Genomic DNA, 23,667 nt, shown 5'->3' with positions numbered 1-23,667 from the left:
TTAGAGGGCAATAGAAAATGAGTGAAGGAGTACTGATCAACCTTGAATGGGATGTGTGTATTACACTTTGCAAAATGAACATGTGTGACATTCAAGAAATGTTCAAAACAAACCAATAACTTGCACTGTGAACACCAAGTGAGTAATGGCATGTCATGGTTACCATAAGGATTTGCACCATAAAGATTGAAGGCAAACTCCTTGGGAGGTACAAATCGTGCAGGATGTTCAACTAGGTATCCACTCTTAAAGAATGCATACAGAATCATATTGGTGCAAGGGGGTGATGAGAACTGATGGAATGTGATGGCATGCAACAGAATACAAAACATTCTGTCACGGAGCTTATTGTGAAACTGGCTATCCCATAAGGCATAGTCACAGATAGTGTGATAATATGTTTTATAGGCATGGAATAAACAAACAACCAGTGGCCGAAATTGTCCAGTGGTTCCAGGTGGTACAAACTGCAATGTCACACACTCGTCAGGAGGGGAGGTTTGCTCTAAATGAATATGATCTTAATATGCAGACCAGGAGTCAAGCACAAGCAAGCAAAGGTATTAGCTAAAAGCAATGCTCACACCATAATGATTTTCTTACCCACATTTTCTCACTCTTGCCTGCTGCGGCATAAATATTTCCTACTGCCCTTGCAAGATCACACACACACACACACACACACACACACACACACAAAAACCCATAGGGACAACGGATCTCCATCTTCTCACAGCACCACGAATAACTCTGCAGCCAATTTGCTAAACAGATTAACAGTTGGCATAATTGTAGACAAATGCACTAAAGTCACTCATCTTAGTTGATCTTAATACAACTCTCTTGGCACCTCCAATTTCCAAAGTTCCTTTTATATGCATTTCCTCTTCAAATTCTGTTTGGTCAAAGTTGAAAACAAATTCTGAACTGAATGATGGAATAAGTTTGTTTATCTCATCTACAAGGTTTTTGAGCAATTCCACAGTTTGCTGAGCATCGGCAAGCTGACATTTTGTTTGAAATTTCATTATCTTAGGTCTTCCAAATCTATAGCATTGTTTCAAGTTATGCAATCATCCAGTGCTTCCCATAAAATCACTGTAATTTTTGTTGTGCACAATTTGATGTGCATAATGTAGTAGGTCACTATCATGTACAGCTTGAAAATTGTATCGAGCATTCTTGAAACTTGCAAACACCAGTTTCTGTAACAAGTGCACCTTGTTCTCCCTTGAATATCCATAGCTTTTCTTATGCACTACATGGTCATTTTGCTGTTCATATTTTTTTTTACTGTGTTGTGGGCAACCTTCCATGTACATAATTATGTTTAGTACCCACTCCTTGGACAATGATTGTCCTTTACTATGTTTCACTGTAGATGTAATTTGTGGTTCTGTCCAACAAGGAAAATGAAATACATGGCTTGACACTTGTTTGAGTATCACTTTCAGTTTTTAAGCATGATTCATCATCATTGTACTCCCCATGTACAGTGTCCACATAGTTGTGTGTATATGACACCACACATTCTACTGACTCATCTAGTAGATACATTAATATTTTATCTGCCACTTTTTGCTCACTCTGTGAAATTCTGTGGGTTCCTTTCTGATGAAATTTCAACTTCAGCAGCTGTTGTTGGAAATATAATACAATGTTTGTTTTGTTTACTACTGCCATTGCTCTGCTTTCTATCAACACCACTAGCATTGTAGCACTGTGGTGAGTTACTCACCAAATAAGCAATGCAATGCTCCTTTAACCTCATGCTGTGCTCACCACTGGACACCTCCAGTCCTGCTTCCTTTTTCCATTCACAGCCAGTATTGTCCTTGCATGGTGGACAATATGTTGGGCATCAAATACCATAAACATTGTTGGACTCTTGTGACCTCGCACTCAAGGGGCTCCTTGTCAGAGTGATCAATGTGCCACACTGTGCATCTGAAGATCCGTAGTTCAAACAATGATAACTACTGGACCACTTACTTGACTGGGATTTGTGCATGTGAAGAGTTACAAATAATATTAGAGTCCAGAATGCATACAGAAGTGCTGGGTCACTGTACACTAGAAATTATTTCAAGGATAAAGAGAAGTGATTTGTTGGTGGCGAACCGAGTCTCACAGAGAGAATAGAATCAGTAACCAAACAGGAAGGAATGTCATGCTCTTCACTGAAAATGATAAAGATGTCACCTCATTTGTTAAATATGAGCAAGATTAACACAGATAAGGAATCAGACCTACATGTAGAAGGTGTGAATTTGCTAGGATAGAACCCAGGTAAAGTTCTCAGTATCAAACACACCTCTGTGAATGAAGTTAAAAGTGACAGAGTGCTTATAAAAATAGGAGTATGATAGAGGTTCAAATAATGTATCAAAACTGGGTGCAGGGTAAATAATTTGTGAACTGTACCTCTTTGTAAATGAACAATAAAGAATAGTACTGTGACTGACAGAAGCAACTACTTTGTAGTGACACCAATCAACAAAAGTTGGGACTGTCATCAGCCCTTCTTATGCCTGCCTCTCTATTTTGTAAGTATTTGAGGGCATCATTTAGAATAGGATTTAATGCCACATTGTACAAAGTTGTTTGCTGACTCTCTGATTTGGCCTTCATAATGGATTCTGTATAGTTGAGGGTAAGATTCGTCTCAATAGTGAAATTTTTTATGAATTAATCATAGGGAAAATCCAATGAGGATATTTTGCAATCCTACAATGATTTTTTTGACAATTTAAGCACATTTCATTAACTAGTGACTGTTAGTGGTGCCAAGGTTGGTGTCGAGCACCTAGCAAATGAGACAGGAGCTGAAATTGAGGGTAGTGAGGTTAAAACTGAAATGCTTAACTCCCTTCTCAAATGTTCCTCTACAAAGGAAAATCCAGGAGTATTGCCACAATTTAATCCTTGTACCACAGAAAAGGTGAGTGAAATAAGGATTAGTGTCAGTGATGTTGAGAAACATCTGAAATCATTAAAACTGAACCCCAGGGCTTGATGGAATCCCTATCAGATTCTATACTGAATTTGTGGCTGAGTTTGCCCCTCTTCTAACTATAACCTATAGTAGATCCCTTGGACAAGAAACCATGGCCAGTTCTTGGAAAAAAGTACAGGTCACACCCATCAACAAGCAGGGTAGTAGAAGTGATCCACAAAACTACCATCCAATATCCTTAACGTCAATGTGTTGTAGAATCTTAGAACATATTCTGAGCTCATACATAATAAGACAGCTTGAACAGAATGACCTCCTCAATGCCAACCATCAACCTCAACGGATTCTCAAAATATTGATCATATGAAACACAACTCTCACTTTTCTCACTTGAAATACTGAAAGCTTTGGACCAAGGCAGTCAGGTAGGTGCAGTACTTCTTCATTTACAAAAAGCATTTGACTCAATACCACACCTATGCTTATTGTCCAAAGTATGATCATACAGATTATTAAGTGAAATTTGTGACTGGATTGAAGACTTTTTGGTAGGTAGGACATGGCAAGTTATCTTGGATGGATAGTCATTGTCAGATGCAGAAGTAACTACAGGTGTGCATCAGAGATGTATGTTGGGACTCTTGCTGTTCACGTTGTATATTAATGACCTTGCAGACAATATTAATGGTAACATCAGACTTTTTGCAGATGATGCAGTTATCTTTCATGAGGTACTGTCTGAAAGGCACTGCATAAATATACAATCAGATTTTGATTAAGTTTGAAACTGGTACAAAGAATGCTGACTAGCTTTACAAATTCAGAAATGCAAAATAATGCACTTCACAAAATGAAAAAAAATGTAGTATCCTATGACTGTAATATCAATGAGTCACTGTTGGAATCAGCCAACTCAGACAAATACATTGGTGTAATACTTTATAGGGATATGAAATGGAATGATCATATGCCCTCAGTCATAGGTAAAGTAGGTGGCAGACTTTGGTTTATTGGTAGAATTGTGGGAAAGTGCAATCAGTCTACAAAGGAGATTGCTTACAAATCACTCATGTGACAGGGTCTAAAATATTGCTCAAGTTTGTGGGAGACATACCAAATAGAACTAACAGAGGATATTGAACATAGGCGTGTACAGAGAAGAGCAGCATATGTTGTAACAGATCTGTTTGATCCATGGGAGAGTGTCACAGAGATACTGAAGGTACTGGACAGGAAGACTCTTGAAGATAGAAGTAAGCTATCCCAAGAAAGTCTATCAACAAAATTTTAAGAACTTGCTTTAAATGGTTACTCTAGGAATATACTACAACCTCCTACATATCGCTCACATAGGGATAATGAGAATAGTATTAGGATAATTACTGCATGCTCAAAGGCATTCAAACAATCTTTCTTCCTGCATTCTATACATGAATGGAACATTAAGAAACCTTAATAAGTGGTACAATGGGACACACCCTCTCCCATACATTTCACAGTGGTTTGCAGAGTGTAGGTGTAGATGTAGAATTAAAAAGTCTCCTGCACACACATTTGAAAACAATGTTTGATCTGAAACCACAGTTCCCCTTCATTTTCTTTTACTGACATTCTGCAGTACTATATGAGCCAAAGCTATGCAATAATGGAATAATCCACAACATACATAGTTCAGAGAATTTCTACAAAAAATTAAAAATAACATGAATGCAAAAGATGTGCAATGTTATAGAAAATAAACATGACTCACCTTAGAATGTTGCTCCATGTGTGTGGGACCCATAACAAATAGAACTAACAGTATGTGTTGGAAGTATACAGATAAGGGCTGCCCAAATGAATACAGGTTTCTTTGATCCACACGAGAGTGTCACAGAAGCATTGAACAACTAGAACTGCAGACTCTTAAGACAGATGTGAACTATCCCATGAAAGTGTGTATACAAAGTTTCAAGAACAAGTATTAAGTGAGGAATCAACGAATGTACTACAGCCACCTGTATATCACTCCTGTACGTAGTGGGGAGACGAAATTAGACTAATTACTGCACACCCAGAGGCTTCCTGCACTCCATACACAAATTGAACAGGGTGGAAACCTAACATGGTACAATGAGAAGTACCCTCTGCCTTATACTTCAGTGGTTCCAGTAATACACTGTGGCTTGTATTAAGAATACAATCATTCAGTTTATTCTGTATTTATGTAACTTTTTGCTTCACTTTTGATAATGATACATATGAGTTTTTGCTCCAAAAATTCATCTAATAATCCAATGTGTTTAATCAATAATTTTATAAAAGGTCAGATTGCTACTCACCATATAGCAGAGATGTTGAGTCACAGATGGGCACAACAACAAAAAGACTGTCAAACTTTCAACCAAAAAGACCTTCATTGGAATTAAACCACACACACACACACACACACACACACACACACACACACACACACACACATACACACACACATGGAAACTCAAGGCTGCTGAGGGCAGCCAAAGACTGTAGTTGTGTGTGTGTGTTGCATTAGCATGAGTGTGTGTGCATGCATGTTGTCTAATTTGGAAGAAGACCTTTTGCCTGAAAGCTTACTTGTTTCGCAGTCTTTATGTTGTGCCTATCTGTGACTCAACATCTCTGGTATATGGTAAGTAGCAATATAACCTTTTCATAAAAATAATGATTATTCCATCTTGGATTTTCCACTGCATAACAATAATTTTGCCGTTTATGACTGTACATTTTATGATAGCTTTCACAGTATCTTTATTGATTGATTTCTAGCCATACAGTCTTCTGTATGCTTTAGCAAAAAAACGGGTACACAATGCTGCAACTGAAATTATTGATAACTTACCCGGTGATATAAAATGTCTGACAAACATCAAAGCATAATTTAAAAACAAACTGAAAAAGTTTCTCCTCGACACCTCTCCTATTCCATAGAATAATTTCTGTTATTCATGTACCCATATTTACACATTAATTTGTTATGGGAATGTAAAATGACCCATCCATGTCATTACAATTTATCATGCAAATGATCCATCAAACATGCAACTAATTAATTAACGTTTAGAGTCACTGTGACTTGCACTAGGCAAACTTAATTTTGAAGCAGTGGAGGAAGATGTTCAACACATTGACTGCTGTGTGCAAAATGTTGGAAGTATCCTCGCCAGACCAGTCCATGGTGCGAGGCTCTTATGTGACAGCCAGCAGCCTCATGTGCCTCATTTCAGTTAATGTGTTAAGAATGGTTTTGGTTCTTTATCCACCATTGTCTTTAGGAATATGATACACATTTTTGCTAAATGGTTTGTAGGAGAGTTTCATGTGTACACCATAAGTGTAATCAGTTGTTAATCTCCTTTCAACAAGTTGACATTTTTAATGTTTTCTCAATCTAATAAAGTATTAATTTCTGAATTTCAGTAAGTACATCCAAGGCCACTCACAGTACATGATGAAGCTATTGAAATATTGTGCTGAAAAAAGAAATGTCAAACCACTTGAATACTTAGATTTATGTCTTTCTAAGTTACATTTAACTATAACTTCCCAATTACTGTCCAGGAATATTTCATTACCTATTTGTTTAACTCACATTTCAGAGGTTCTTGCAAATGATTCTGCAGCTGAAGAAATGACTGAGCACTATGAAAAGATTTTTCCCATTTGTTTTCTGTATGAGCAAAACACAGAACATTCCCACACAATCAGCAAGAATTTGAGGAGTTTCTACCTTCACAATCAGACCATAACAAATAATACGAGAAATGAACTTGGAAAAGTAAGTAAAAAAAGGCAATAGCACATTAGTTGTGTAAGTTATAGTTATGTGGAAATTTAAGTAATTGAGGATGCTTGTTAAAACTTTTCTATTTACTTGGCAGTAGCAGACAATAGGTGACACAGGTCATAGTGGTTGGCTCAGAGGCACTTTTAACTGGCAAAAGATGAAACACACGGGGTGAGATGGAAACTGAAAACCACCCAGGATCACAGAACACAGAAACTGAAGAACAAGATGAAAGAAAATAAAAAATGCTATTTTAACCATAATGTAATAGGGTAGACTAGTGTGGAGGACTGTGTCAAACCAGTCTCCTAACTGAAGATCACAACAACAAGATCAACAACAAAAAGTTTAGGAGTGACAGAGAGAACAGTGATCAAGTCAGAAATACACACTGGATATATTACAAATAAAGGCATCTACAGAAACTGAGAAAAGAGAAAGAAGTTAAAGAAGAAGAGGAAAAAAGTGAAACAAAATGCCAAAATGAATGTGAGGAAAGATTAAAAGAGAAATGAGGGGATGGGAAATGGAGAAGTGAAAAGTAAAACACAATGACTGGAAAAGGAGGTGGATTGAAAGGAACCAAAAAAGTGCTTGTACTAAGTTTCCACCTGCAAATTTCTGAGATGCTGACATTGGCAGTAATATTGCAAATCACCTGTATGTTAGAGCCAGCATTAAGATATCTGCTAATTCACCTAGTAATCAAGCTGGAGTAAGTAATGGGGGGAGGGTGTTTGAGAGACACTTTGCAGTGGTGGGTGACACAAATATAAACCTTATGGCATCAAATTAATCATGAACATGTAGAGGATGTGATATAATGACACAGAGATTGCAAGCACAATTAAAATTACTTTGGTGCCGTGGGGAGAGTAGCAAATAGGAGCTCATTTTCAGAAAATAATAACCTGAGGGACAAGATGACTTTTGTATTTCACACTGTGGTAGTAATGGAAAGGATATCTACAGCCAAATGGAATACTGCTGATTGCTGAGAGATTCAACAAGCAATAAAATAAGGGCTGGCTGAAAGTTGGATAGACAGCATTAAAGAATGTGCAATGAAATTTGGAAAAGAACCATGAACTTATCATTGAACATGAGGTTCTCAGATGTTTCAGAAAGTTCAGCAGAGCATCTTCAGCCCCAGTTCGGATGAGGTCATTGTATCATAACTAAACAAGTGACTGTTACCTACCCTCTGTAGCTGAGGTTGCTAACATATGCCTGTGTGCTGGTACTTGACTCAGAGTTAGATGGTGTGAATCCTAGCAAAGGAAGAAATTTTCAGCACCAGTATTGGCCAGCAAGAAAAGGAGATGTATAGGAGTCCTGATCATCAGACTTTACACCAGTTGCCTTGATTAAATATGAAACATCTCTGCAGTGTCTCATGGAGCAAGATCATGGAACCGTTGTTGGTGAAAGATCTGTTGAATGGGGATCTTAAATTCAGCGGAAACCCTGGTGTTTTTTGAGAGGAGTGGCCTACATGCCATCATTGGGTTTCAGTTTCTCTCTTCTCTCATAGTTATCATACAGTACAAACATGACACCACACTACCCTACACACACCGTCCATTATAGTCGCTTGCACTCAACAGATACACAATTATCACATGCCATGAGAAAACGGTGTGCATGGGCAAAGAAAACTGTTGCTGATTAAGAGGCTGAAAGTATCCCTCAGGGTCTCCCAGCCAACAACACAGTACAACTCTCTGATAGATAGTTCTTGGCTGCAAGGAAAATAGAAATTCTCTGATTCCCAGATTGCTCTTTGCAAGCTAGCCATTCGAAGGTCAAATTGTGACTGACTGCAATGAAAAGAAAGATGATCACATGTTTTCTTTCAAGTGGCCAAAGACTGAAAAATATATCAACAAATAAACAGATGATTCACATGAGAAATATTGGTGTAAAGAGTTTGACATCAAAGGTGACAACTAACGAACAGATGTGGCATGAACAGAGATTTGTATTACTCCAACAATACTATAATGCCCTTAATATATGAATGAAGGCAATCTGACAATATATTACTGAACTTGAGCAATCAAAATAAATTTATATTGACTGTCAGAGTGGTTAGCTTTATGTTCCTTTTGAAGAGGTCAGGAGGAGAAAGAAGTGTTAAGAACTGTTGCAGATTCAGACAGATTATGCATATTTTGACAAATGTCCTGTTTCTGAAACTAATGGAAGATTTCCTTCAATGTAGAAAAATGAAAGATAAAGCAAATGAGTACAGGAAAATATCTGATAGCTTTCAAGGTTCAGTAACATATATCGTCCAACATGCAGTTTCCAGTGTCTTGTCAAGGATTTGTGTAAAGCTTGCAAGATCACAACAGGAGCTTGGAATCCTTAGGTTCTTTTGGTAGTGTGTTTGATCCACTGTCATGGTGTCTTGATTGCAGAGCCTGTAAGAGGAAGTCCATAAGAAAAGTAACACGCCATTGGCAGTTAGGTCCTTAGAGATGGAGTATGAATTCAGATTGGACATGTGTAGGGCAGGAAATTGGCCCTGGCCTTGTCTGAAGAACCATTCTGTCTTCTGCCTGCAGTAATTTGGATAAGCAATCAATGGAAAACCTAAACTGGATGGTCAACTGGAAATCTGAATCTTCCATATCTGGAATGTAGGCTAAAGTGACAGAGCTAGTACAGATACTTCTTCAAACATAGTTAGTGGTTAAGTATCCCAGTAACAGTGTTGGTCCCCACTGTCTTCTGGAAAGCTATGATTGAACCATCCAACGATGAATCGAATGCTCTAAGTCCTACAAAGTTGACTGGCACCTGGAACATAAACTGTAAAAGTATACTGGATAGTTCATGGAATTGTGAAATGTGATAAGTCTTGAGAGAGATGGGGAAGGAGTACAAGCAAGTTAAATCTATGAAAGCAGTTCATGAAAAGCAGATGCAATGATACACTTTTATCAGAGATAACAGCTATTTGTTGGGTAATTTGTTACCATGGGTGCCACATATAGAAAGACACTGGCTATAAAGCTGTATGTTGTTACAGTAAACATGAACAGTGATGCTAGAAGTGACCATTGTACTTCTTCCCACTACCTACTGGCCTCAAGATGCATCCTGCTACTGCTGTATAAGATTAATTTGTTATTTTATAACCAGAGAGATCAATTTCAGTTGAATTGGCAATGATACCAATAGGCACTTAGACCAGTAGCACTGCATACATAGGAGACATAAAAAACAGGAAATTACTTCTGATTATGGAGATAGTTCCAGGAAGCTTGAGATTTTATAGTGAAATGTCAAAAGTTGTTTATGCAACTGTTAGTGCCGAGTAAATTCAAATCTTTCTTATCTATATTACATTGTAATTTGATTACGGTGATGTATGAGGTAACTCTTCATGCTAAATATTTTTTGAAACGTGAATGTGTAGCAGCTTCTTCCAGTCATTGAGCTTCTGGTACGTATGCAATGCACTGCATCTTCTGTTGCCCCCACTATACCTAGGGCCTAAGTATCTCTAGGATGGCTACCCAGCAGCTCCTTTGCATAGTGCTGTATGCACTATTCCACTATAAACTAGACTTAAGTGTATTGTGGAGCGGAGATATTATTGTATGTTATCTTTAACATAACACCACTTTTCTTTCAGCTGTATGCTGATTCAATTACGATATTCCCAGTATATCGGCCGGCTCAAATACTATCCAAAATAAATACATTTCCAGTGTATTACTACCAGTTCACTTATCAGGGGAGATACAGTTGGGTGGATGCACCTGGAACTACTACACCTTATGGTATGCAATGTTTAGAGAAACTGCAGAATGAGCATTCTGGACAAAAAAAAATCCAGTTTTTGCTTCAATCTCATTTTTTTTAATGGAATAATACGTACATAATTCTTTTTCTTTCACATAAAGGTGTCGTGCATCATGATGATCTCATTTACTTATTCTACATTTCGACGCTTTTCCCATTCTTTAATAAGGACGATCCTGAATACATAACAGTGAAGAGAATGACTAAAATGTGGTCCAATTTTGCTAAATCAGGGTAAGTTGCAATAAAACTAATTACATTCATAATAATATTTATAGCTAATGTGAAACATTCAGAAGTTATCCATGCCAGATGTTTCTACATCAGATATTGAGAAATACTCTGCATCCCTACCCCAGTCTCCTTCTTACCCCCACCACCCGGTTGCTTCTCCCATCATGCACTGCTGCTCAGCAGCCAGAGACTGTGGTCCTGTGTATGTGAGTTGCATTTATGTGTTATGCTGTCTATTTCTGATGAAGGCCTTGTTGGCCAAAAGCTTATTGTCTGACAGTTTTTTGTTGTGCCTAATTGCGATTCAGCATCTCCGCTATATGGTGAGTAGCAACTATCCTTTTCATAATATTGTCACATTCCGTCCTGGATTTTCCATTGTTTGAAATAAAAACTAAGTTATAAAAAATGAAATGTAATGACAAAGGAAAAGGAATGAAAAATGGCAAAGTGTGAATAAAAGAGGAATAACAGTTTTCTTCTGCTTTCATGTTTTTCCCCCTATCACCCTCACCTTTTTCTGCTCTAAGAAATGCCCCCACCAGCTAATTATAAGTAGATCTAGAGTTTGAGCCACAAAAGACACAGGGCGGGGAGCTTTTTATTTAATTAATTAACAAATAGCACAAATCATATTATGTTGTTACTTCCAATTACTACTGCAAAATCCAGTGCGGCATTTTGTTACTGCATTTCTCCAGTTCAAGGTTACATGTAGTTTTGGTGCAAAATATAAAGGGTGGAAAAGCCCCAATGGTCCATGTGTTGGCATTTCAGATGGTAACGTCTCCATTTTTGCTTAGTCAATAGGGCTGCACGGCAAGAGATAGGTACAGACTGTGATGAAACATGATAGCATAACTTTGTATTTAATTTTTCCACTTGATGCTCTTTATACAATAAGGTTCCAAAAGGCCGGAATAAAATATTAGTGGCCAGAAGCAGAGGAAAACCAATTCTACCCTCTGATGCAACTTGAAACTTCACATAGTAATGCCAACAAACTTAAATGATTACATACTCTGCAACTGTCATGCTCCGCAGTTCCATAGCTGTAAGAGCATCAATATACTTGTTTATGGTTCCATGATCTCTCAGACCTGGCGTTCAGCATGAAGCATCAAAGCACATAACATTTTTCTTCTGCTGTTAGGACTGTGATGGCAACATGAAATATGGTTACATACTTTATGTATTTTTACATCAACAGCAGTAACCTGAGTATCCAGTTGTGATTTAGTATTGACTATCGTATCTTAGACATGTCCATAATCTTAAGACTTAAACTCTAAATGAATTGTCTCCCTTGTTCCCATTCTTTCTGCAGTCAAGCTGCATATTCATTCCTTGAGTCACTGGAGTATAACTGTTTGTCCTACAATTGTTATCAAAAACCATAATCCTTAAAATTTACATCATTCCAGTAGAAGGTCCCAGTCAGAATATAAATAATGGAAGGAGTAAAGGAAACAATTCTTATTTAGTTGAAATGCTGAGGGGTCGATAGGCGCTAAAAATGTTGCCAAACTTTTGGATGGCATCATTCTTCAGAGTTAACTAGTACACCATGCATGCATGTATTGAATGTTTGAAACTGGTTCCTTCATTCAGAGAATTGACCACAATATGCAAATATTAGCTGTCCATTTCCACGATTGCTACACTATCCTGGCTAGCAATATTGTACCAGATCAACCACACTCAAACTACATGGCGAGTTGTTACCTTTATTCCTTCCATTATTAAAATTTAAATTAGAGTTTTTAATTTAGTAGTTGGGTGCGGAAAAATCACCAACATTACAGTGTGTAAGTACCGGCTAGCTATGAACATTATGCAAAAGGGAAGTCCATCAGGACTTTGGACAGATTGCAATCACTGAAACTGATGGCTGATATTAGCATATTGTGATCACTTGTCTGAGTGAAAGAGTCAGTGTCAAATATCTGATGATGTCTGTCTTCAGTCTAATCTATTTACTGTATACACATTAATTTTAAGAGTGTAGGGGAGAGCATCATCCTATCAGAAACTAAAGTGAAAACTATAAATTAAACTTTAATGTTCCAGCAATCCAACGTCAGAGAAGGATGGCACAGTAAATGTGGATTGGAAACCACTTACAGCATCTCAGAAACAATATATGGAAATAGGCTCACAACTCACAATGAAGAAGGGTTTATACTACTATGATCGTATGTCTGAATGGAGTAAACTTTTTCCACTGCCCTGTGTTAGTGTTCACAAATGATATCCTTGATATTGTTTTGAATTACAGGTGATTAAAAAGTATATGACACACAGAAGCATATTTTACACATGCACCAAAAATATTTTATTTACTGCTGCCTGGCAGTTGCCAATGTATTTAAGTTAAATGAATAAAAATCAGTTTAAACAGCTTCTTTTTATTGACTCCATAAACCTTAATGTTTATTGATATCTAAATTTCACATAATTTTTTGTGTGAATTTATTACTATTTCCATTTAGTATTAGCTCCCTCAATTTCTTATTATGGATACTGATTAAACATGGAATCCACAATGTTGGTAATTTTTCTGAGACTGGCATAGAATTATCAAACATTCTTTCACACTATCATGAAAATGTTTGCATACTTTAATTTCCTTTTACCTTACAAGATAGTATTGTATGACAATGCAATTAAAGTAAATTATTAACCTAAAGGAATCACTGAAAATATTGCGCTACATTAACTCATATATCAGGCAACATGTATTACGAAAGTTTGGTGATTTAATACTTAGGTACAGGTGTATTTCCTGTATTGATGCTTGAACTAAACAGTAATTGTCAATCATGACACAATGCCATTGTTTACAAACACACTAACTTCAGCATATTACAGTAAAAAGTTTATTAATGTGGCACAGGGATGTGTAGCAAACACTTAGAAGATATAAGACAGAAATTTTCCAAAACAGACATGTTACAACAGCTCACTACAGAAGATACTACTGAGTGATCAGGAATTAAAACCAGAGTGTTGGTGTGTGTTCCAGCAATGAGATAATTCAGTACATAAAGAAAAGCAAAGAGGCTATTAACACATTTATTACAGACATTCAAAGTAAAATGAGAACATGTAATTACATTACAATGCACACATATAAAAATAAATACTATGATTTGTACTGAAGGAGATGCATTTACATGAGATGGAATGGGAAACAATACAACAAAAATAAAAGCAATAAATAGAACTTCAACAGTGTTATTCATCTAAATTTAATATTGAGCAAAACACTCACACACACACACAAACACACAAATGTGATTTTCAAATTGTTTCTTCAGTCAGTGGCTATCTGATAATCACAATGGTCACACTGTGCACTAAGTTTTGTTTAGCTGATTCCTCCGCATCTCTTCTTTCTGAAGTTGTTCAAGCATAAACTGTGAAATTCACAGCTAGTCCTCATGGCTGAATGGTTGTGCCATCATTTGGCAATCTGGGAGGAGGTAAAGACGCACATTCACAATCCAAACTTTGGAAGCTCTTTTAATATTTGTAATACTGGGAATATACTATATTCAACAGTATTTGTAGATTTTCATTCACAAATTTCTCATTGGGCATTCTTTTAAAGGCATACCCTCGACAAACATTTCTGCACAATGCCACAGGTGGACAAAGTTGAGACTATGGTGATCAACAATTTGAATAACTACTCAGACTAGAAAAGTTTGCAAAGTATGGTGATACACAGAACACAAGATTGAGAAGTGAGTGGTGGATCAGAATGATGGAAGAGGGAAACAAAAGGCAAAAGAAACAAAACTAAAACGCACAATTGAAGGAATGCCACTCAGCACAGAATGTGTGGAAGCAGGGACAAGAATAATGGCATGAACAGTTGTTAATTGCAAAAGAATGAACAATGCCTACTGTACTGTTTGCTGCGTGGCTTCTTGCTTTCGCACTTAGCATTATAACTTCATAGAAAATCATTTGCATTCTTGTGAGAAGGATATGTCCACCAAGGCACATCTGAGAGCTTCTGTGGTTTGGAGAGCAGAAAAGAGGTAGTGACAGGCTGAACCTTTACACTTGCTACAGGTTATGCCTGAGTCTCTCACTCAGAAAATGTGTTGTTCATAAGGCAACAGTCCTGTTTTAAATACTGGTCTAGCAGACTGTCGTAATCTTAAAGTGCATCTGAAAACCCTCTTAATTATTTAAAATATTAAAACTAAAATGTTGAAAACCCATTAACCAACATTGCACATATTTAGCATGTAATGTCAATTGTGTAGCAGGTCTAAATGATAAATTTTATCTTTCTGTTAATTCTAAAACTAAATCAAGTCAGTGCTCTTCAAAGCATACACAAAAAAAACATTTTATAAAAATCTTTTTGAATCCATTGAAACATTAGAAACATTAGATACAGAGTTTTTGAGATGTTCTTGTATCCAATTTGGTAATTTGCTGTACTTATCCTGGCATGATAATCTCTTAACAAAGAAACAAAAGCATCATTGAATACTTTTTGTAAAGTAATAAACTGAGATTATTGACAAGAAATACACAAAGTTGCTTATATTGTCAGCAAATACCATTATACTATAGTCAGTTTTACCATGTACTGCACGGCCCACACACTGGGCTACCTGTCACATTGCATCAAAAGTGAGGAAGTCATTCTCCCTTATCAGTGAAAATGTGTTTTTGTAGTCTACAATTCATAAGTATTCAAAGAAGCATCAAGAAAATGAGGTAACTTGACATTTGAGCAAAATATAATGAGTAAATGAAGGAAACTGCTGAAGAACTTTGACATAAACTGTGTGAGTTGGATTCTGTAACATAAAACTGCCTGGAAATTTATGTACATTTATCTGTCCTAAAACAGACAATTGCCAACTGCAAAGAATTCAGGTATGCACAGACTGAATTATAACATTGATGGAGCTGAAGTGTTAGAAGCAAAACATGAGGTTTTTACATTGCCTACTTGTATCATAACAGAAGAGATGATAATTTTGTACATAGGAATGGTTGTCTGCCATACAGACTGAAAAAGGCCACAAAATTGTATGCATCAAGTAAAAACTAAAAATATTTCATCTGAAGACAGCAACATTAAGAATAAATAAATACAGAAAACATAAAAGACCACCCACTTAAAAGCAGAACAATCTACAGGGTGTCTGAAAAGTCTTTCCCTGATTACAGAAATTGATAACACAGGCTAGAAGTAAGATACAATCATGAAACTGGCGTCTAATTGTTTACAAACTATCAAAGCTTTTTTCACACATCACACATTTCAACAGCAAAGTCATATCGATATGTACTGTCATTGGGCAACAAGGCCTAAACGATTTGCACTTTGTATGCATGAAACCATAAACGTTTGTGTAAAATGTCATGGAGAGAGCTTTTCGGCATCTGTAATTCATGTGAGGCCCTGCGCACCGATTTCTTTGGACTTCCCAGAAAAGACTGCCTTACTGCTTCCACCCTGTCTGCTGGGGTTCTTGGTCGACCAGACTTAGGAAGGCCAGCAACCAGTCCTGTGTTCTTGAACTTGTCATACCAGGCTTTAATGCTCTTGACATCAGGTGGATTCCTTCCAAATGTTGTCTGGAAGTGTGTCTGCACTGTGGTTGGTGATCGTCTCTCATGGTACCACAGGACACACTATGCCTTCTCCTGATTGGTTAACATGGCTTCTTGGGCACTGCGCCTCATCCACTACTTACGTACTGCATATCTAAAACAGAAAAAAGAACTTTGATAGTTTTAAACAATTTGACACAAGTTTCATATTTGTATCTTACTTCTAGCCTGAGTTATCAATTTATGTAATCAGCGAAAGACTTTTCGGACACCCTGTATTTGTTCTGCGACAAATGGCTATAAAAGTAGTGAACACATAATGAGGTAAGAAGCAGGGTGATGATCAGTTATGAGAAATAGTGTGAGATGTCAGTTTCACTGGGCAGTAGCATCATTTTGCTGATTTGTCTGTCACATGCAGTTCAAAACACTCACGAAGATTTAAACTGATTTTCATCTGCTTGCCACTGCAGTGGTCACAATGGGGTGTCATGAAGCAAACACACAAAATATTACAAGGACAAGTGAGAGGGACACAATTCTATGTACACCAATTTCCTCAAACAGTCTCAGTGGTAGAAACAGTGTTCTGAAGTAGAGTATGGCAGGTGTAGCATTTTCATTTACCAAGTGAGAAAGGTTGGAGAATGTATAGAGGGACACAGACAGAGAACAAACAGGTGATGCAGCAAAGTATTCTCAGTCCCTCCCCAAGCAGAGCATATCAAGCACTGTCTTCTTACTATATGCTCACCAGTCTAGCAATGTGTGCTTCTAAAGTATGTTCAGTGCATCACGATGAACAACTTTTCCCGAATTACTATAATTTGAAAGTTCAGAAGAGATATCTCAAATTTTCTCATTATCATCACATAACTTACTGTGCAAAAACAATTAAAAAACAAAATAAATAACTTTTATCCCACCAGTTTACCAGAAACTCTACACATGACAAAACCTGATTAAACTCATTGCAGTGTAGCTGTCTGTAGTTCTCGACAACTCTTGTGATATGGATTTTTGTCCACCTCAAAGATCTTTTATTAACTTCTTCTATCATTTTAGTTCATTTTGGCCATTACTAATGAGTCACTTGAAAGTAAAATGTTCTGCAGATTGTATGATAGACATCACGCTGCCATTGTCACTTTATGATTCTGCGAATGCACTTATTTTCTTTCTGCTAGATGTTTGAGCTGAATATACTGTACATCCGTTTCAAATAAAAATCTTATTCATGGGGAACAGATACCTGGAATTGGTCTCTTAGGTACTTCAACCAAGCTTTTAGAATGCATGATTCTGTATACACATATGGCATTTCAAATGTGAGTACAGCTCTGCCTAAATGGTGATCAAAATCAATGCCTTCTGACACTTTACCTCGTGCAACAGAAAAAAGTACCACACCACGCCCACTCTCACATGCCTGTAAGGATTTTTTTTTTAATCTACAGATTTCACTCATTCCTCGTTAAGCCATGGGTCACAGCCTTGGTCACAGAACACTGACAATCAGAGGAAAAAGTTCTAGATAATTTATTATTTATTTATTTAGCGCCCATATTATCAGATTCATGATATTGGACTTGTAAAGGTACAGAACCGTATAAAACATTACATATTTACATCATGTACAAAATCTTGTCATTGGTATCAACACATCTTTACAACAAAAACATTATTCTGCTTAATTTGATTATAAAGGTATATATGCACATACAGATAAAATAAAAGCTATCGAACCCCTTGGTTGATTGTACTGAAACTATTAAATGCCAGTACTTTATTTAACTAGGCATAGTAATATATGGTACAAAAGCTAGGTGCATAATTAGATACATACATGGACAAAAGAAGTTTGGTTTTATCTAGAAATGGTTGATAATTATGAGAGTAATGAAGCAGACCTACAGATTTGAGCAAAATTCCAGGTATTCATTAATGCTGTAGAATCTGTTGTTTATTAGTAGATTTTTTAGTTCTTTTTTTAATGTGTCAATGTTTGGTATTTTTTTATGCTACCTGGCAATGCACTGTACAAACTTTTGGTTTGTAAACAGTACTGTCCTCATATATTGATTTTCTGTGCACATGCCCAATCATGGTGTACATTCCAAAGACAGGAAGTTCCACTCAGATGGCTCTATCTTCATGGAGCACAAAATTCTGTCACATACTCTTCCCTAATATATTATTGCCCTGTTACCACAAAATATTTAGAGCAAACAACACCAAGTCTGTTGAAGCTGCATACTATACCACCCTGTATGGCAAAAGATCAATATTTCTTAGATAGGACATATGTGAAGGCATCAGTGCGTAACTTTCATAGTAACAGAAGGAACTAAAGAGGGCAAAAGCAGATCAATACACTGTCAGAGAAGTGGTCTCTGTGTCTTGATATATATTGTATTTACATACTAGAATAGATGCAGTTAATGGTGATAAATGCCTTAATTTACTAGAGCACCACCTAACATATCAGTTAGTAGAGTGAAGCAGCTTTATCTTTCTAGAGAGAAGGTGAAATGCCACATTTGCCCTTTGCAGTTAAATGTGTCCTAAAGAATATATTTCACTTGCATTAGAAGAGTGATGGTGAACAAAGTTTCTGAACTTGATAAGGCACTCACTTTTTACCCTCACACTATTTTCCCTGTGGGTTATGTTTGTAGTGGGACACCCATCTCTAACATTACCTTTTTTACTTTTTTTTATTTGTTTTACGGAAATAACCGTTACCATTCGTACTATAGATTCTGGTGTAGCTGAACATTATCTCAGTTGCTTAACTGAAAGAATTTCATATGATTTTGTATACAATGTGTTATATTTCTGGCTAAAATATGTAAAAAGAAATTAATTTGTTACTACTCTGAATGTACAATTAAAACTATTCTTCTTTTAGAAATATTTGAAATTATGAAATATCTGGCACACTTAAAATTCATATTATTAATTGCACAATCTCATGATAATTATAAAATTTATTTCTGGACTCATTTAGCAAATAATGATATATTTTAGTGAAGATTCTTCTTTTGTCAAGAAAGTTTGTAAACTCTTTTTGTTTGTAAACTATTTGGAATATTGTGAGTACCGCAAAATAGAGATGGGCAAACTGAAACATAACTCTTTTGAAACAAATGAAACAGTAATGCTGTTTCAAAACAGTGAAACAGTTTGTGTTTTGTAATAGTATATGCCTCCACATTATATCATCTTCAGTGTCTATTGTACCAACATTGTCATAAAAACACAAATGAGGTGCGAGAGTGCCAATCGTATCACAGAAAGTAAGAAAATTTTACTTAGGTGTTTTGGCAGTTTTGTATTTCCTGCAGCAAATGCACTGCTTTTGAGTCATGTGACTTTCATACTTTCCAACTGACTGAGGATAGACTTTGTATGTTTGACATAACAGATTTTGCCAAACTTGTTTCTCCTTATTATAGTGCCTAGTTTTGATAGCTTTTATGAGTGATAATCAGTATGTGCTCTTGCAAAGGCATATCATGAGATAATTTATTGAGATAGCATTCTGGGAAGCAAGGCACTGAATTAACATTTATGAGTGTGCCACTTACACTTTTCTTACTCACAGTTAAATTTTCTATTGTTTGTCACACAGAGCAGGACGCAAAGTGACAGATGCACACAGATCAGAAAATTACCGTAACAGACTGGAGCAAATAGCACAGTGGTCAAGTATGGCAATTTTTCATCAAACATTCACAAGTTAGCTGGATACAGCTCATAATATGTACACTTGATAGAAGTGGAAGACATGTTAAAGCATTTCAAGGTAAATGAATTGCAGAGATCAGTATGTTTCCTTGAAGTGTAAAACCAGACTAAAATTTGAAACAATTCATACAGCGTAATGCCTTTGAGATACTACATAATGGCAGATATAGCTCTATGCCACTTACAGTTCATGCTAAAGAAGTTTGTTTGAGGTACAGGTACATGGAGTTTCCTAAAGTACTCACAGCAAACAGAAATATTATCATTTTATTATATAATTCCCCAGGAAATCAGAGATAAAGTTAAGTTGCTGTATCACAGTATCTGAGCGCCAAAAACCAAAGTATCAAAGTACCACTGTTGATTTGCCTGAGAATTATTTATGATACACAAGTATTAAGATGTCTATAGTGTAATAACCAGACATAGCACATTTACAAAAATAAGTACACAAATATGTTGTTGTTATTGTTGTGGTCTTCAGTCCTGAGACTGGTTTGATGCAGCTCTCCATGCTACTCTATCCTGTGCAAGCTCCTTCATCTCCCAGTACTTACTGCAGCCTACATCCCTCTGAATCTGCTTGGTGTATTCATCTCTTGGTCTCCCTCTACGATTTTTACCCTTCACGCTGCCCTCCAATACTAAATTGGTGATCCCTCGATGTCTCAGAACATGTCCTACCAACCGATCCCTTCTTCTAGTCAAGTTGTGCCACAAACTCCTCTTCTCCACAATTCTATTCAATACCTCCTCTTTAGTTATGTGATCTACCCATCTAATCTTCAGCATTCTTCTGCAGCACCACATTTCGAAAGCTTCTATTCTCTTCTTGTCCAAACTATTTATCGTCCATGTTTCACTTCCATACATAGCTACACTCCATACAAATACTTTCAGAAACGACTTCCTGACAATTAAATCTATACTCGATGTTAACAAATTTTTCTTCTTCAGAAACGCTTTCCTTGCCATTGCCACTCTGCATTTTATATCCTCTCTACTTCGACCATCATCAGTTATTTTGCTCCCCAAATAACAAAACTCCTTTACTACGTTAAGTGTCTCATTTCCTAATCTAATTCCCTCAGCATCACCTGACTAAATTTGACTACATTCCATTATCCTCGATTTACTTTTGTTGATGTTCATCATATATCCTCTTTTTAAGACACTGTCCATTCCGTTCAACTGCTCTTACAAGTCCTTTGCTGTCTCTGACAGAATTACAATGTCATCGGCGAACCTTAAAGTTTTTATTTCTTCTCCATGGATTTTAATACCTACTTCGAACTTTTCTTTTGTTTTCTTTATTGCTTGCTCAGTATACAGATTGAAAAACATCGGGGATGGGCTACAACCCTGTCTCACTCCCTTCCCAACCACTGCTTCCCTTTCATGTCCCTCACCTCTTATAACTGCCATCTGCTTTCTGTACAAATTGTAAATAGCCTTTCGCTCCCTGTATTTTAGCCCTGCCACCGTCAGAATCTGAAAGAGAGTATTCCAATCAACATTGTCAAAGTCTACAAATGCTAGAAATGTAGGTTTGCCTTTCCTTAAACTTTCTTCTAAGATAAGTCGTAGGGTCAGTATTGCCTCAAGTGTTCCAACATTTCGACGGAATCCAAACTGATCTTCCCCGAGGCTGGCTTCTATCAGTTTTTCCATTTGTCTGTAAAGAATTTTTCATTAGTATTTTGCAGCTGTGGCTTATTAAACTGATTGTTCGGTAATTTTCACATCTGTCAACACTTGCTTTCTTTGGGATTGGAATTATTATATTCTTCTTGAAGTCTGAGGGTATTTCGGCTGTCTCATACATCTTGCTCACCAGATGGTAGAGTTTTGTCAGGACTGGCTCTCCCAAGGCTGTCAGTAGTTCTAATGGAATGCCGTCTACTCCAGGGGCCTTGTTTCGACTCAGGTCTTTCAGTGCTCTGTCAAACTCTTTACGCGGTATCATATCTCCCATTTCATCTTCCATTTCCATAATATTGTCCTCAAGTACTTCGCCCTTGTATAGACCCTCTACATAGACCTTCCACCTTTCTGCTTTGTCTTCTTTGCTTAGAACTGGGTTTCCATCAAAGCTCTTGATATTCATGCAAGTGGTTCTCCTTTCCTCAAAGGTCTCTTTAATTTTCCTGTAAGCAGTATCTATTTTAACCCTAGTGAGATAAGCCTCTACATCCTTACATTTGTCCTCTAGCCATCCCTGCTTAGCCACTTTGCACTTCCTGTCGATCTCATTTTTGAGACGTTTGGATTCCTTTTTGCCTGCTTCATTTACTGCATTTTTATATTTTCTCCTTTCATCAATTTAACTCAATATTTCTTCTGTTACCCAAGGGTTTCTACTAGCATTCCTCTTTTTACCTATTTGATCCTCTGCTGCCTTCACTATTTCATCCCTCAAAGCTACCCATTCTTCTTCTACTGTATTTCTTTCCCCCATTCCTGTCAATTGTTCCCTTATGCTCTCCCTGAAACTCTATACAACCTCTGGTTCTTTCAGTTTATCCAGGTCCCATCTCCCTAAATTCCCACTTTTTTGCAGTTTCTTCAGTTTTAATCTACAGTTCATAACCAATAGATTGTGGTCAGAGTCCACATCTGCCCCTGGAAATGTCTTACTATTTAAAACCTGGTTCCTAAATCTCTGTCTTACCATTATATTATCTATCTGATACCTTTTAGTATCTCCAGGGTTCTTCCATGTATACAACCTTCTTTCATGATTCTTGAACCAAGTGTTAGCTATGATTAAGTTATGCTCTGTGCAAAATACTACCAGACGGCTTCCTCTTTTACTTCTTAGCCTAAATCTATATTCACCTATTGTTTCCTTCTCTCCCTCTCCCTACTGACGAATTCCAGTCACCCATGACTATTAAATTTTCGTCTCCCTTCACTACCTGAATAATTTCTTTTATCTCATCATACATTTCATCAATTTCTTCGTCATCTGCAGAACTACGTGGCATATAAACTTGTACTACTGTAGTAGGTGTGAGCTTTGTGGTGCTTACCTGTACTCCTATTTTTTTTATTCATTATTAAACCTACACCTGCATTACCGCTATTTGATTTTGTATTTATAACCCTGTATTCACCTGAACAAAAGTCTTGTTCCTTCTGCCACCGAACTTCACTAGTTCCCACTATATTTAACTTTAACCTATCCATTTCCCTTTTTAAATTTTCTAACCTACCTGCCCGATTAAGGGATCTGACATTCCACGCTCCGATCCGTAGAATGCCAGTTTTCTTTCTCCTGATAACGATGCCCTCTTGAGTAGTCCCCACCCGGAGATCCAAAAAGGGGGACTATTTTACCTCTAGAATATTTTACCCAAGAGGACGCCATCATCATTTAATCATACAGTAAAGCTGCATGCCCTCGGGAAAAATTACAGCTGTAGTTTCCACTTGCTTTCAGCCATTCGCAGTACCAGAACAGCAAGGCCATTTTGGTTAGTGTTGCAAGGCCAGATCAGTCAATCATCCAGACTGT

General features: G+C 36.9%; 1 protein-coding gene across 1 annotated transcript in view; it reads left to right on the top strand.

Moving 5' to 3' along the window:
* Positions 1-13,212, top strand: part of LOC126334884 (juvenile hormone esterase-like) — a 54,876-nt gene extending 41,664 nt beyond the window's left edge. The window contains exons 7-10 of the mRNA XM_049997582.1: positions 6,574-6,752; positions 10,408-10,555; positions 10,679-10,811; positions 12,882-13,212. Coding sequence (XP_049853539.1) covers positions 6,574-6,752; positions 10,408-10,555; positions 10,679-10,811; positions 12,882-13,062 — 641 coding nt within the window. The 3' untranslated portion in view covers positions 13,063-13,212. The remainder of the gene's footprint in view (positions 1-6,573; positions 6,753-10,407; positions 10,556-10,678; positions 10,812-12,881) is intronic.
* Positions 13,213-23,667: the final 10,455 nt, after the last annotated feature.

Source organism: Schistocerca gregaria, chromosome 2, assembly GCF_023897955.1.
Source record: "Schistocerca gregaria isolate iqSchGreg1 chromosome 2, iqSchGreg1.2, whole genome shotgun sequence".
NCBI lineage: Eukaryota > Metazoa > Arthropoda > Insecta > Orthoptera > Acrididae > Schistocerca > Schistocerca gregaria.
This window is presented reverse-complemented; position numbering and strand designations above follow the sequence as displayed.